This window comes from Phocoena phocoena, chromosome 11 (assembly GCF_963924675.1).
Source record: "Phocoena phocoena chromosome 11, mPhoPho1.1, whole genome shotgun sequence".
In the NCBI taxonomy this organism is placed as follows: domain Eukaryota; kingdom Metazoa; phylum Chordata; class Mammalia; order Artiodactyla; family Phocoenidae; genus Phocoena; species Phocoena phocoena.
The window spans coordinates 3,154,771-3,170,398 of record NC_089229.1 but is presented as its reverse complement, the minus strand read 5'-3'; the positions used below and the strand labels follow the sequence as shown (position 1 = coordinate 3,170,398).

The 15,628-nt window shown below is 54.3% G+C and overlaps 1 protein-coding gene across 3 annotated transcripts in view; it reads left to right on the top strand.

The window, feature by feature from the left end:
* Nucleotides 1-2,967: 2,967 nt before the first annotated feature.
* TBC1D22A (TBC1 domain family member 22A) overlaps nt 2,968-15,628 on the top strand; it is a 318,317-nt gene continuing 305,656 nt past the window's right edge. For all 3 annotated transcript variants that reach the window (XM_065887138.1, XM_065887136.1, XM_065887135.1), the window contains exon 1: nt 2,968-3,029. In XM_065887138.1, the coding sequence (XP_065743210.1) occupies nt 2,968-3,029 (62 nt within the window). The remainder of the gene's footprint in view (nt 3,030-15,628) is intronic.

Below are 15,628 nucleotides of genomic sequence, written 5' to 3'. Positions count from 1 at the left end.
GAAGTCCTCACCAACACCCAGAGGCAACCACACTCCGGAATTCAGCTTTTAGTATTTTTTACTCTAAAAAAAGGGAATGAAGTGGTATCATACTACATGCATTCACATTCAACTTTTTGCACTCATCATTGCTTGTGAAATCCATTCATGTTGATATGTAAGTACCATTCATTTTTTACTATCGTATAGCATTCTCCAGAAAACTACGTGTAATTGATCAGTTTTCCCCAGGAGCAACATTGCAATGAACGTTCCTGTCTTTGCACACAGGCGAGCGGCTCTAGGGTACACACCTGGCTTGTAGGGTATGCGCACCTTTAACTACAGGAAATTGCTAGATGGCTGTCCAAGGTGACTGAATGAACTTATGCTCCCACCGGCAGTGAATCGGTGCACTCTGATTTATGTACTGCTCGTAAGTCCACACCCTCATCAATTTTGGCACTGAGAGATTTTTAAATTGCTTGTTAAGCGTGAAATGGTATGTCCTTGGTTTTTACAGTAGCCTGAATCTCAGTGAAAGGAAGCCTCTTACGTTTGCCACTCAGGTGAATAAAGGCTCACTCATCCACTCTGTGTGCTCATGCACACGTCCTGTTTGACTCCTGCGTGGGTCCCGTTCCTCAACTCTACCTCTGCAGGACTCCGGCTTACACGACTGGCCTTCTTCCAGATACTGCCTCACATCCATCTCTACCACACGCCCCCGCCTGAACCCATTTCTGGAGATTCCTACTTGACTATGTTTTTTGATTACGTCGTTCTTGATGCTGACCTACGCCCGCCCCACCGGTCTTGGGACTTCGCCCTGGCCTGTCCTCCCCTGTGTAACCCCGTCTCCTCACCTGGAGACCAATATGTCCTCTAACCTAGTGCTTGGCAGAGGCCTGACATCTGACCTCAAACCCAACATGTCCTACACCAACCATAAACCTGGCTGCAAACAGGCTCACTGCTTGCTTTGAGGTTTCTGTCGGTGGTAATAGTAATCCTTTGCTCAGATAGTCTTGAAGCCTTCGAGTCAATCTTAGTCTCCCTGTAACTAACTCCCTCCCCTAAGAGATAGGAGACAGGAAAGCATTAGGTAAGCTATGGGGAGCAACCAAACCTAAGATGTTATAATTACATCCAATCAGTCACTCGCCGACTGCTGTCAATCTTCCCTTCCTAAACGCTACTATCTTAGTTCTGCTGTGACCCCACTCACTGATTCTTGCAAGAAGCTAAATTGAGCTGGGGAAAATCCCCTGTCGGCAGGGCATCCCTGAGGCTGTCAGGAGCTGATCACTGAGGAAGACCTCTGGGGAGGCCCCGGGGCTGTTTACTGGGAAGAGATCCCTGGGGCCTTCCTGAGCCCCACTAGCCAAGGATCCCAGGAGGCTTCCTGAGGCTATGTCCAGGTAGGGGTCCCTCAGGATCCACTGAGGCTTTATCAGGACATCTCTGGAGATTCACTGAGGTCATGAAAGGACAGGATGCCGGGACAGTTCCTCAGGCTGTACAGCATCGTAGCCCTGAGTGTCTACTGAGGTTCTGTCAACGGGGGATCCCCAAGGACCCACTGCAATCACCTCAGGGAGATTCTGTGGCTGTGACAGAAGGGGTTCCCTGGAGAGCTCCCATGGTTGTCATCCGTTTAACAAACGCTTACTGTGTTAGCTGTAGAAGCAGAAGACACAGGTCTCACCCGCCCAGCAGTATCTTGCAGTACCCTACGGGCTCCGTGGGAAGAAAGACAGGCAGTAAATGTTCCAGGGCAGGGACAAGGGCTGTGGGAAGCCTCTGCTACTACAAGACAGGATAGAAAACTCAGTGTTGCAAGGGATCTGAGAGAGCCACGCACTCTGCTCTGAGGGCTGGGGGTGGCCTTTACTGAGGCGCTGGTTGGCATACGACTGAGATAACACACGTAAAGTACCTAGCACAATACCCTGCGTACAGCAAGTACTACATCAGTGTTACTTATCATAAGTGAGGAGGCACGGAAAACTTTAATCAGAAAATATCATCAAGAACTGGCACGCGTCTGTCAAGCGGCTTCCCAAAGCCGCACTGCGCTCCCTTCTGAAATGCCGGTCCCTGACCTCTCGGGTTAGGTCTACCGCCGACAGAAATATAATGCAGCCACATACGTAACTTCTAATTTTCCGTTAGCTACTTTGAAAAAAAGGAATGTGAAAATAATTTTAGCAATACATTTATTGAATCCAATACACAAAATATTTTACTTCAACGTGTACTCAACATAAAAATCAGCGTCATCATTCCTTCTTTGGTACTGAAGTCCTGGGTGTATTTTACCTGCACGTTTCAAGCGCCGATAGCCGCCCGCGGCCAAGGCTCCGGTGCGGGAATCTTCACGCTTCAGCCGAAGCCTGCCAACCCCCTCCTTCCCCGACCCACCTGCCCCCTCCCCGGACCCCACCACCCGTGCCCCTCACAAGCCCCGACCACTTCCTCATGGTTCTCACCTGGCTTCACTGACTGCAGCGGTAAGTCAGCCACTTGGTATTTACCGATCCCTAGCAAGTGCGGGCGACAGACACCTCCTCGACCACCACCCGCAGCGGGGTGCTTTCGGTCTCCGCGTCGCCTCGCCCTCGGGTTAGGACCATTGTCCTGCCGCTTCGCGCCGTAGGAGAACCCTGGGCCGGACACCAGGCCAGTTAGAAGCGGGCAGTTAGAAGGACGACCCGGCAGCTGCACTTCCTCCGCGGCACCGCCCCTTAGACGCCTTTTAGTGACGTCAGGATCCGCCGCGTCCATCACGCGCGCCTGGGTCGGAGGCGGGACTTCCGGGTGCGCGGAGCTACAACTTCCGGAGGGAGGCGGAAGAGCCTCTCGGCTCTACTCTCTGGAATCCCGGGATCAGTGAGGGGGCCACCCGGGGTACAGGAAAGGGCCGCCGGGGCGGGTTGGCCGCCCTCGGGGTGTCGGGGCTGCGGGTCTGAGGGATGAGGAGAGGCCATGGCCAGCGACGGGGCCAGGAAGCAGTTCTGGAAGCGCAGCAACAGCAAGGTCCCGGGCAGGTGAGTGTGACGGGGACCCGGGTCGGGGTCAGAGGTCAGAGGTCAGGTGGGCGCTTCAGCCCGCTGGGCTGCGGTGGAGTCGGGGTCTGGGGAGGGGTGACCTGGGCTCTGAGGAGACTGCTCGGGGTGTCCTGGGGGTCGGATCGTGGGGTCTGGGAGGTGACAGTGGCTGCACGTAGGAGCGAGGCCAGAAAAGAGGAGGAGCTGCCGGCAGGCTTGTCCCGAGACCGGCAGGCTCTCTTCTGCGAAACTCCTCGGACCCCTGGGGAAGCTGCAAGGAACCCATTCTTCTCCAGCCGCGAGGAGTTGGTGGAGTGAGGAAAGTGGCCGGGGCAGTCTGCGTCCGCTGGCGAGCTCGGTTTCTGCAGGGGGCGTGGTGGTTTTGACCCATTTGATTGGCGTTCTCGTTCTCTCCTGGGTTGCTGCTTTTGCCCTGGGCGAGGAAGAATACTTGAGGCTCCCTGTGGATTTCCATGTTCCCACTTTCTGGCTTCAAAGCCAACTCCTGTCTTGAGTCAGCAGCAGGAAGCAAATTTTTTTTTTTTTTTTTTTTTTTTTTAGTTAAGTGCCTGCAGCGACCTGGGTGCAACCTGGAAGCTGTACAACTCCAAAGTCCTCCTCTGATGTGTCACCCAGCCCAGCCAGGGCCCTAGGAAACATGGGAGACATGACGGGGAAAACACCTAGGATAAAGTCAGCTGCTGGTGAAAATAGACAAACTACAAGATTTCTACACACTGATCAGTTTGGAAACTAAAGTCTGAGATACTGAAAATTAAGAATTGTGGTCTTAACTCCAAGTAGAATCATTCATAAGCACAGTTTATTCGTAAGTGTTGCATAGTAAACACTATTGTTTGAGTGATAGAATTGTAAACTTTGGAATGCACTGTATCCAGTCAGAAAGGTTTAATTTTCAGAATGGTCTGGGAGTTAGCAGTATGAGTTCCTGACTGCTCAGAAGAGCGACTTTGGAGGGGGTCACTGAAGTTGGCCAGGCACCCTATTTTACTCTGTAGGACTGTGGGTTTTTTTTTTTCCTTTAAATAAATAAATTTGTTTATTTATATTTTATTTTCGGCTGTGTTGGGTCTTCGTTGCTGCGCACAGCCTTTCTCTAGTTGCGGCGAGCGGGGGCTACTCTTCGTTGTGGTGTGTCGCTTCTCATTGCGGTGGCTTGTCTTGTTGTGGAGCACGGGCTGCAGGCGTGTGGGCTTCAGGAGTTGTAGCACACGGGCTCAGTAGTTGTGGCTCGTGGGCTCTAGAGTGCAGGCTCAGTAGTTGTGGTGCACGGGCTCAGTAGTTGTGGCTCACGGGCTCTAGAGCGCAGGCTCAGTAGTTGTGGCCCACGGGTTTAGTTGCTCCTCGACATGTGGGCTCTTCTTGGACCAGGGCTTGAACCTGTGTCCCCAGCATTGGCAGGCGGATTCTTAGCCAGCCACTGTGCCACCAGGGAAGCCCTTAGGACTGTGCTTGACTGAAGAACAATAAGAGGTTTCATCAAAACCAATGTCAGGGTCCAGGATGATGTGAAAATTCTGGGATAGCAGAGAATAGGAGGTCCTAGCAGTGACAGGAACACATGCTGTAGAACACAGACTCCAAGGAAAGGAGCCACGTGGCAGCAGAACTTTTGTGTGTTGTTTTTAGGTATTGAGATTTTGGCTCCTCCTCCATCTACATAGATTCTGATTCTTTAACAACCACCTGAGGTGTGAGAATACTCGAGCTCCCGTGTGTACTTATAATGGTGAATAAACCTTTGGATTGATGACTGTGTCTCTTGGGTATTTGTCCTTGTATTGGGTTCAGTAGTGCCCCCCCCCCCGGCAATTCAGGTCCTCGGACCCTGTGAATGTGACCATATTTGGAAATAGGGTATTTGCAGATGGAATCAAGTTAAAATGAGAAATGAGGTCACACTGGATTAGAGTGAGCCCTAGTCCACTGACTGGTGTCCTTATAAGAAGAGGGAAATTTGCACACACAGAGACAGACCCAGGGAAGATGGCATGTGAAGATGGAGACAGACTGGAGTGATGCCTTTACAAACCAAGGCAGGCTGAGGATTCCTGGCAGCCAGTAGAGCTAGGAGAGGCAGGGAAGGATCCTCTCCTAGAGCCTTCAGAGAGAGCATGGCCCTGCCCACACCTTGACTTCGGACTTGTAGCCTCCAGCTCTGTGACAGGATAAATTTCTGTTGTCTTAAGCTGCTAAGTTTGTGGTAATTTGTTGTGACAGCCACAGGAAAATAATACTGTCCTCAACTTTCTTCTGTGAAATCCTGCATTCCCAAAGACAGCCTTGCTTTTTCCTTGGACTCCGATACCGTGCTGTGCCTTAGGCCTTTTTGAGAGTTGTTCCCGTGTGATAGTCCCAGACTTGGAGTGGAGTCTTGGAGGCCTCCTGGAGGCTGTCACTGCAGAGGGCAGGGCGAGGAGGAGAGGTCGGCTCGCCCGGAAAGGCCTGCACAGCCACTGCGTGCCCCTCGCCTCCTGTGGTCTCATCTCTGGCAGTGCTGCCGTTTCAGGCGACAGGAGGAGTCGCAAAGGTGTGCCCGTTTCCCTGTCAGTAGATGACCTCCCTGTGGTGACCACCGGCCGCGTACCTGGTCTTTACCTGCACAAGCTCGGTGCTGCACTTCCCAGCTGGCTTCCACCGGTCGTGCCAGCTCTTTTGATTAACTTTTTTTGAGTGTGGGCCTCAACCCAGAGAAACTCAAAGGAGGAAGAATACACCCACCATAAAATATGGAACTGGCAAAGGCTCTTTTGTATAGCGCAGTCCTTTATAATTAGTAATTCCTTAGTAATAATTCCTATGACAGTAGCGGCTGCTATTCACCGAGCACTTACTGTTTGCCAGGCGCTATTCCTGGCGCTCTGCAAAGGTTCGTGTCTCTGGTGTTTTAGAATTTACAAAGCACACTCTGTCCTCCAAGCACACTCTGACACTCGATGAGGTAGGCTGGTTTAAAGCCCCTTGGTTGTTTTCCCCGAAATGCCATGCCGAGAAGCTTAAGTGTTTTTGCATGATGTCTAAGGCCCTTTATGACCTGAGCCCGCTCAATTCTTTAGCCCCATCTCCCGCCCCTCCCTGCTTTGAGCTTTGCCCTCACGGGTGCTGATGGACTTGCAGGATCCTCGCTGTACCTGCTGTGTGATGCCTCTGTCAGTTTCATGCTTTCATAGCTGTGGCCAGAATGTTCTTTTCCTCCCTTCCCTCTCCTTTGCCTGGCTTTTTATTTTTCTTATTTATTTATTACCTTTTTGGCCTCGCTGTGTGCCATGTGGGATCTTAGTTCCCCGACCAGGGATGGAACCCGTGCCCCTGCATTGTGAGCGCGGAGTCTTTATCACTGGACTTCCAGGGAAGTCCTTGCTGGGCTTATTTTTTTTTTATTTTTATTTTTTTGCGGTACGCGGGCCTCTCACTGCTGTGGCCTCTCCCGTTGTGGAGCGCAGGCTCCGGATGCGCAGGCCCAGCGGCCATGGCTCACGGGCCCAGCCGCTCCGCAGCATGTGGGATCCTCCCAGACCGGGGCACGAACCCGCGTCCCCTGCATCGGCAGGCGGACTCTCAACCCCTGCGCCACCAGGGAAGCCCTGGGCTTACTTTTTAAAGATGTTCAAGAACTCGCCTCCAGTGTACCTCCTGGTCAGGGCTGGCCTGTTTTCATGCAGTCTGGACTAACGTACCCCATTGTGCGTCACACTCAGTGTTGGAAAGCGCTTGTTTTCTTCACCAGACGGTGAGCTCTGCGTGTTTAGGGAGCGTGCCTTACTCATCTTCGCATTGTTACTGCCAAATCAGTAAGTGGTGGTTGTGGTTGTAAGTGTGGTTGATCCAAACTGTTTTCCAGATTAACCTGGAGAGACTGAGTGATTTGGCCAAGGGCTCACGCCGCACGAGGTGGTCTTGCTGGTAGATACCCCTATTCTGTGCACACCCTGGTCCTTAGATTATATATTAGGTTGATGCTTTCTTAGAAGCTTCTTCTCTGGATGAGGCAGGATGTGTGATATGGTGGAAAGACGTCTGACTGGGCATTGGGTGGTCCAGGTTTTAGCCATCGTTTTCTGTTAATCTCTCTGTGACCTTCACCTTCCTCATATTGCCCCTGGGGCCATCAGTTTCTGCATGTGTAACCTAGGGAGTTGCATTAGACCTAAGTGGTTGTGACCTACAGGACGATGTTTGCTTGGCCTAACCCTGTTCTCTTAGATGAGAAGGAGAGAAGCCTCTCGGACCAGTTTTGAGAGTCTGATCATTTATTTATTCAGCAAATATTTATTTAACCCAGATTATGTGCCAGTAATGGTTCCACGTGCTAGAGATGCATCAGTGAACAAAACAGACCAAAATCTGTGCTCTCACAGAGCTAACAGCCGAGTGGGAGAGGCAGAGGATAACTAAGTTAGGTTGTGCCTCACGGGTTGTGGGATCTTAGCCCCCGACCAGGGATCAGACCAGGGCCCTTGGCAGTGAAAGCTCTGAGTCCTAACCACTGGACCACCAGGGAGTCCCCCGAGAATAGCTAAGTAGAGAGTTAACTGTCAGAAGGTGATGACTGCTATCAGCACAGAGCAGGGAAGCGGGATAGATCTTTCGGGGGCAGGTGCCGTGGGGATAGTGTCATGGATGATAAGGTGACCAGGTAAGCTGTAACAGAGCAGGTGACATTTGAGCAAGATTTGCAGCAGGTGAGGGAACAGGCCCCCTGGGTGGCCGGGAAAGAGTCGTGCAGGCAGAGGGGTGAGCTCGTGCAAAGGCCCTGGTTTGGGGGCGATGCTGGTGTGTCCGAGGAGAAGCCCGGGGGGCCGGCGTGACCACTGCTGAGGGGGGGAGAGGCTTGTGGGGCACGAGGCCTGAAAAGTGGGAGTGGTGCGCCTCACGGTCCCAGGAAAGACAGGGACTCCCAGTGTTTTCTTCCGAGTGAAGGGGGGGCCTTTGGAGGATTATGGCAGCGGCAGGCCCTGCCTTTGGTTTAGCGGGATTCCTCTGGCTGCCCTGTTGCAGGTAGACTGGGGGGCCGAGAGGGCCAGGGCGGAAGCAGGGAGGCCAGTTAGGAGGCTTTGTGAACAAATGAGTGAGAGGTGGTGGTGGTTTGATAAGGATCGGGAAGCTGATGATAATCAGAAAAGGTTCAGCTTCTGACTCTCTGGGCCTGTTCTTTCGTGGGCCATTGACTTGCTTGGCTCCCACGGGGCTGTGGCTGTCTGCAGTCGCACTTGGCATTCTTGCTACACTTAACTTGAAATGCCAAGACGACATCATAGCACACTGGGTGTGAGAACACAGGCAGCCTTTCAGCGTGGACCCGACGCTTGCTATTTTAGCACGGCTCTGCCTGCCAGTGTGCTCTGCTGACAGCAGGGTAGGCGGGCCGCCGGGGCATGTGAAGGGTGACATTTGTACGTGCGGTGGCAGCAAGAAAGGCCGTGACTGAATATGGCAGGGCCATGGGTGCTCGGGTGGACATGGAGCAGAAGACCACTCACAGTGTCCTGGCCCTGGCAGCTTTCAGCGCACAGCTGTCCCAGCCACGAGGCGGCCCTGAACAAGTGGGACACTCAGCTCGGCTGTCGTCTCCACAGGCCACCGTCAGTCGTCAGCTGCAGGAGAGGAGTGTGGCGGGGGACAGTTCATTCAGAAAATACTGGAGCACCTTCAGTGCTCCAGGTACCGCAGGGAACGCTGAGCAGAGGCGTGGGCCTCGGGGTCCTCAGGCCGAAGGAGACGGTGAACACCTGATACACAAGCAGTCTGTAGGCTCCCACGGCCGCAGCCTGGTGATGGGGGCAGGACACCGGAGCCCCGCATCCGTAGAATGCCACGTTCCCCCCCACCCCCCCGAGGAGGTCTCGCCTAGGATGGGACCCGGGGCTGGAGCAGGGGCCAGCCTGCCACGCAGAGGTGCGGGTCGGGGTCGGGGTCCGGGTCGGAGCTCTCCGCAGGGAGACCCCGAGGAGGAAGTGAGGAGGGGTGTGCGGGGTCCAGAGCATGCAGGGCGTCCAGGCCCCGGAGAAGAATTGGGTCTTGGTCCCGAGAGCCATGAGGAAGCACTTCATTCTGTTCCTCCGCCTCGAAGAGAGGGTGAGAGGAAGTGGGCATGGGAAGTGGGGACCAGGGCAGCGGCAGTGGGCGGGGGGAGTGGACAGGTTCCGGGCCCGAGCTGCGGTGGGCCTCAAAGGGGTCACTGACGGGCAGGGTGTTGGGGGTTGAGGTGACCCCCAGGGTTCTGGCCTGAGGGGTGGGGGCCCCTCAAGATGCCCACGTCCTCATCCTCAGAGCTTGTGACGTGCCAGTCCCATGGCAAAGGGGAATTACTTTGCAGATGGAGTTAAGTTTGCTCGTCAGCTGCCTCTGAGATGGAGAGGTTGCCGTGGATTATCCGGTGGGCCCAGCGCGGTCACATCAGCTCTTAAAAGTATCAGAGGTTGGACACAGGTGGCTCCGTCTGATCTGTGGTTGCTGGCTTTGAAGATGGAGGAAGGGCCCCGAGCCAGGGCACGTGGTGGCCTCTAGGAGCGGGGAGCAGCCTGTGCTTTTGGTCAGCAGGAAGACGGGGACCTTGGTTCCGCACCTGCTAGAAACTGAATTCTGTCAGCGACCCGGATGAGCAGGAAATGGATTCTCCCCAGGACCGCCTCCAGAATGGATGCAGCGGGCCGACCCCTGGACTTCAGCCAGGGAGACCCATGCCGGACCTCTGACCTTCAGAGTGTTGAGATGATGGGTGGGAATGTTCAAAGGCAGTAAGTCTGTTACAGCGGCTGCAGGAAAGCAGAGCCCTGCGGGGTCGGTGGAGGGCAGGGAAGTGTGCCCGAGGGACATCGGGTGGGGAAGGGGTCCTGCTCTTGAACGTGGGCCGGTACCTCGGCCAGTCTTCACGGGTGGGCTGGGCCCTCACTGGTGACCTCTGCAAAGTGTGTTTAGTCAGAGGGGTCTTCTCTGTTCCGTGTCCTCTCGGGTCCAGGGGCCAAGTGGAGGCCCCGCCTTTCCTTCCTGAGAAATTCTGAGCTGCTGCCCCACCTGCTCTCCTGTCTTGTGTTTTTATAGACCTGCCTTGTTTTCTTGCTGGTGCTTTTGGAGTGGATGTTTGGAGTGTCTCTTTATTCCTAGTTTTCCCCGTCACGAGGAGCCCAGGAGTCTGTGCTCTGGCAGTGACTTTGTGTTTTGTGGGGCGGGGCGGGGGGGGGGGTCCGGTCTGGTCGCCCCCGTGAGTGGAGATGGTCTTGCTGTACTGAGCACTGTGGAAGCACCGGAGGGTGGGGTTTGGCTAAATACATAGTTTGTTTTACTTGTTTGTTTTCCAGTGGTCACGTTTCATGTTATGAAACACCTTTTATTTTGTCTGGAAACATTTTGAAAAAATAAATTTAAAATGAAGTCATTTTTTCCCCCTCTTAAATGTTTATCTAATGTTGCAAATCTGGACTCTTTTGGGTTAATTTTAGATGAGGACAAAAATGACTTAAAAAAAATCCCTGATGATTTTGGATTTGTTCTGTTTTTTTAAAATTTTGTAAAATGAGAGCTGGAGGAGGTGTTTCACTCCCCTAAGTACTGTGAAGGCGAGATCAGAGGTTGGGGGTGGAAATGAACAGAACAGGCGCCGGGAGCCCTCGCCTCCGTTTTTCTGTTCCCACTGGAGTGGCCCTGCCTGGCCCACGTACAGCTAGGACAAGGGCAGCGGCACGGCACGGTGACCCGGGGGCCAGGGCGTGACACCCGTCCCCGCCTGGCCTTCTCCGGAAGCTCCAGCATCTTGCCACTCCTGGGCTTAGCCGCTCCTCAGTGGAACACGTGCACTGTGAGGGACCCTCTGGGTGCGGCGGGGGTCCCGGCCTTGGAAGGGCTGGTCTGCACGTGGGGGATGCCTCCGCGCTCGGCCCTGGGAGTGCAGACACGACCGACCGCCTGGTTCTCCCTCTGGAGGATTCCGGGGAGAGTGGCTGTGAGCCACATCCGTGGGCGGGTGTTGGCTCTGCGCCCCAGGCGGGAGGTGGAGCCGCGGATGGAGATGGTGCTGGCCTTGTAGTGACACCTCATACCTGGGCCTGCTTATTGAGCACCTCCCTTGTTTCAGGCTCTTGACACACAGGTTCGGGCCAGCAGCAGCGGGAATGCTGAGGGGTCCTTTCCAGACTTTACAGGCTGCAGCTGAGCTGGTGGTGGGCCTGGCCTGGGGCTGGGGGTGGGACCCGGTTCCTTGCACACTGACTTCCTCTTTCCCGGTTCTCCAGGGGTGAGAGGGGCAGCTTCTGGGTTCACCCAGACATTCCCCCCCTCACAGAGAGAGGCAGAGGGTCAGGAGGCCCAGAGGGGACGGGGCAGCCTGGGTTCTTCCCATTTCTGGGCTCTGTGCTGCAGGGGACTTCTGTTTTGAGTGTCCCTGTTCCTTCTGTTCCCTCATTCTGATGCTGTTTCCTCTTTTGGGGGGATTCACGTGGAAATCCCAGCCTGAGTGCTGAAGGTGGCGAAGGCGCGCTGTCGGCGAGTTTAGTTGCTTCGAACGGTCACGGATTCTCTTACTGGGGTTATGAGGGCTCAGGGCTGAAGCTGCTGTTCGTGTTACTAGGGCAGCTGGGCAGGGGGCCCTCGCCCCTCTCGCCCCTCTGCTGCCCTCTGCCCGAGGCCCCTCGGTGAGCAGTGAGCGAGCTGGCTTTGAACTCAAGCATGTTGGCGGAGGGCAGAGCCCTTTCTCTACGCCGCCCTGTGCACTTCTGGGCTCCTGACCGCATGAACGCTCTGTTCCCCGTGGTCCATCCTCCCGGGGTCTGGAGTGTTCCGGCCCGGGCATGGCCCGCCGTCTTCCTTCTCACCCAGGCTGCACACTCGAGCTTGGCCCGTGCTGCGGGGGCCGGACCGTGACACGGTTCTCAGGTGTGCCCCGGGCCGCTCTCGCCCTGCTCCCTCACACAGCTCGCTGCAGGCTTTGCCGTGAGCCTTCTTTCCGTGAGCGTTTCTACTAGCCTCAAGGACAGAGTGCTCTTGCTGGCGCCCAGGCTCACACGCAGCGAGACAAACGATGTTCAGTGCCTGTGATCCTAGGCCGAAAACCCTCTGCAGTGTCCGGGCTTGTCAGAGGGCGTGGGCACGGTGTGCGTGGAGAGGCTGGCGGAGGACTGGGTCTTGGAGAGGGGAGGGGTCCCTCGGCGTCACGGGACCTTGGAGGCGGGAGGCAGCCCCTAGGAGGCGCTCAGCACCTGCTTCTCTTGTCAGGTGCGTGTGTTTGCAGGTGGCGAGGCCAGCCGGTCGGGTGGGAAGCAGAAGGGGTCTGGCCTTGCCATTACAGAATTCAGGAGGAAGAGAGCGCGGGAGACCTCCCAACCCCCCAGTATTCACTGCACTGTCTGCCTCCCGCCGTCTAGGTCGTGGGGATTGTCTTACCGGGCCAGTTACCGTCCTGGGGTGGCTAGTGCTACGGGTTAGTCTCAGACAGACCCGGGCTGCCGCCTCCTGCACCCCGTTTTGATTCCTTTAGAATTACTCCCTAGATTGGGTTAGTTTCCTGTGCCAAAGCCAGTCATGGAGCCATTACAGCACTTTATGTCCCAGCCACATGTGGGCTCATCAACCACCATGACTGTAAGTCGCTCTGACAGGGCCGGGCAGGCGTGGGACGCTGGGGGCTCCTCAGAGGGCGTTGCCTAGTTACGCCCACTTATGAGGGGATGTGCTCTAGTCTTTGGAACTGCTTCACGTTTGAAATGCTTAATCATTCAAGTATTTGTGTAGTAAAGAAGGGAGCACTGAACTAATGAGAACCTACTGTAGAGCACAGGGAACTCTCCTCAGTGCTTTGTGGTGACCTAAATGGGAAGGAAATCCAAAAAAGAGTGGATATATATATATATATATATATGTATACATATAACGGATTCACTTTGCTATACAGCAGAAACTAATACAACATTGTAAAGCAACTATATGCCAATAAAAATTTTAAAAAAAAGGGAGCGCTGAATGTAGCAACAAGTATCTTGGGTTTTGGGATCGCTGTTCTTGGAGATTAAGTCACGGGAGGAGTGAGTGATGGGGTCAGGAAGAGAGGGACGCTGGGGACAGCAGGTGGGTTTCAGGTGTCACAGGAGAGAGCCAGGAGGCTGCCAGGGGCTGCACGAGGCGGGGCGCGCCTGTCGTGTTGTACCTGCTTGACTGTAGAGGGTCACGTCCTGTCTGGGGAAGTGGGGGTGAGGCATGGCAGTGGGGGGGCAAAGCTGATTTTTGCGATGGGCCCGTTAATGTGAGGTGGTGAGGTGGCTGAGAGCCGGCAGCAGCTCAGCCTGGAGGCCGCTGTTTGAGTGTTTACTGGAGGTGCCCAGTAATGTCAGGAGAGAGCACAGTTTCGTGTGAACTGGGAAGCGAAAACTGGTGGAGCACTGGGCTTCGGGACGCACGGAGGAGACTGAGGGGCGTCTAGATAGGCTGGCAGGAGCTGGGAGAGAGGAGAGAGGGCTCAGTGCGGTGAGCCTGGAGGTGACATCAACAGGAGAGGGACTGGGGGGAGAAGCAGCAAGGCAGGGAGAGGTGGGGAAATGGGACCCATGACTCCGACTGCAGGGCTGGCAGGGTTGTACTTTTCCATGTTAATTTCAAAAGACTCCTCCCCCCATTCATACATTGTGCTTTTATGACGGTGTAATTGACGTATTATATTACTTTCAGGTGTGCAACCTAAGGATTCGCTCTATGTATCTATTGCAAAATGATTACAGGAAGTCTAGTTAAGGTCCATCCCCACACAGTTGCAGGCTTGTTCCTTGTGATGAGAACTTGTAAGATTACAAGCAACCTTCTCATCAGCAGTGCAGTGTTACTAACTTCAGTCACCATGCTGTGTTACATCCCCAGGACTTACTTATCTTGTAAGTGGAAGTGTGTGCCTGTGGACCCCTTCACCCATTTCGCACCCTGCTCCACCTCTGCCAGCCACCAGTCTGTTCTCTGGGTCTGTGAGCTCACACGTTGCTTTTTTCTTTTAACTGAAGTAGAGTTGATTTACAGTATTATATTCCACACATTGCTTTTTTCACGTGAGGGGTAAGTTTATTGTCAACATCCTCACTTTTAAGACCTGTCTGAAGAGCCATCCGTGAAGCAGCTTGCTGATTGGATCAGTAAGTGCCCGTCTCCACTGGCTCCTGGGCCCCCAGGGAGTGTGACTGGAGACGAACTCCAGGCCCTCTTACAGGGAGCTCGTGGCCCGGTGGGGAGAGCTCAGTAGGTGGCTGAGAGCTTGCGGGACGGGGCGAGCGTCACTGCCAGGTGGCGTAGCATGGGTGTTGACGGGGGGACAGCCCGGGAGCCCCTCTGCTCAGGGTCCTGTAGGGCCACGTGTGTCTGCACTTGACCCTGTGGGCGGGACCATTTCAGATGATGCCGTGGGCGGGAGGAATGGTGGAACTGTTTACCCTCGTAATCATGGCGTTTCATAAATTTTCCTCCAGAGTCCTCTAAAGTTAACTTCCTTGGAAAACTTACCCTTCTGAACGTATTTTATAAATCTGGGGGGCATCACTGTGGTTAGAACACGCCTAATGGTAAATCAGTTGCTAATTTAGTTCATCTTTCAGAAAACTACTGGAGGCATTGAGTGATGACTGTGCTTGGAGAGGTTGATGGGCTGTAAACTGAGATACTACATGATTTGCCTGTTTACTTCATGTGTCTGAAATACAGGGAGGCAGTTAATCGTAAAGGTGGCCGTATAATTTTTCATTTATTTTATGATGCTTAGGGCACCGCAGCTTGGATGTATTTCTTTTACTTTTATCTCCTCTCGCTCTTTGCCGTCTCATTCATTGTTATTTTCACTCACTGCTCTTTAACCTTTAGTGAAAAAAAAAAAAAGCTCTTCTGGTGTTGTCCCATCAGTTTTGTTTCAGAGCCAGGGCCTTGGTGTAGGCGGTCCAAGTTCAGGCCAGAAAGAAGTTCTCTGGGATACACAGGAGAGAATCACCTTATTGTCAAACCCAGAGGCCTTGCGACATTGGGCTCTCCTTCCTCCTGCCTTCCTGGCTTCTGCCCTGTAACTTAGGCTCATTCCCTCCTTTCTCCTCCCATTTCAGTGCCTACCTGTATCCTAATGACTCTCCACCACGGCGGGAGCAGCATCCCTGGCATCTTCGCAGCACCGGTGTCGGACCGGGCCTGCAGCAGGTGCTCAGCCAGGGTGTGTCGAGTGACTCTAGTGGGGCAGCCTCGGTGTTGTCTGTGACTGGCTAAGATGTCACTGATTCGTGGTGCTCTCGGTGAAGGCCACGCCCCAGAGCTTGGCTGTCCACAAGTAGGCCCTCAGACAGACAGTCTTTGACTCTGAGTTTTTAAAAAGCTTTCCTGGAGGGCTTCCCTGGTGGTACAGTGGTTAAGAATTCACCTGCCAATGCAGGGGACACGGGTTCGAGCCCTGGTCTGGGAAGATCCCACATGCCGCGGAGCAACTAAGCCCGTGAGCCACAACTACTGAGCCTATGTGCCACAACTGTTGAAGCCCGCGTGCCTAGAGCCCATGCTCTGCAACAAGAGAAGCCACGCAGTGAGAAGCCTGTGCACCACAAGGAAGAGTAGCGCCCGTTCGCCGCAACTAGAGA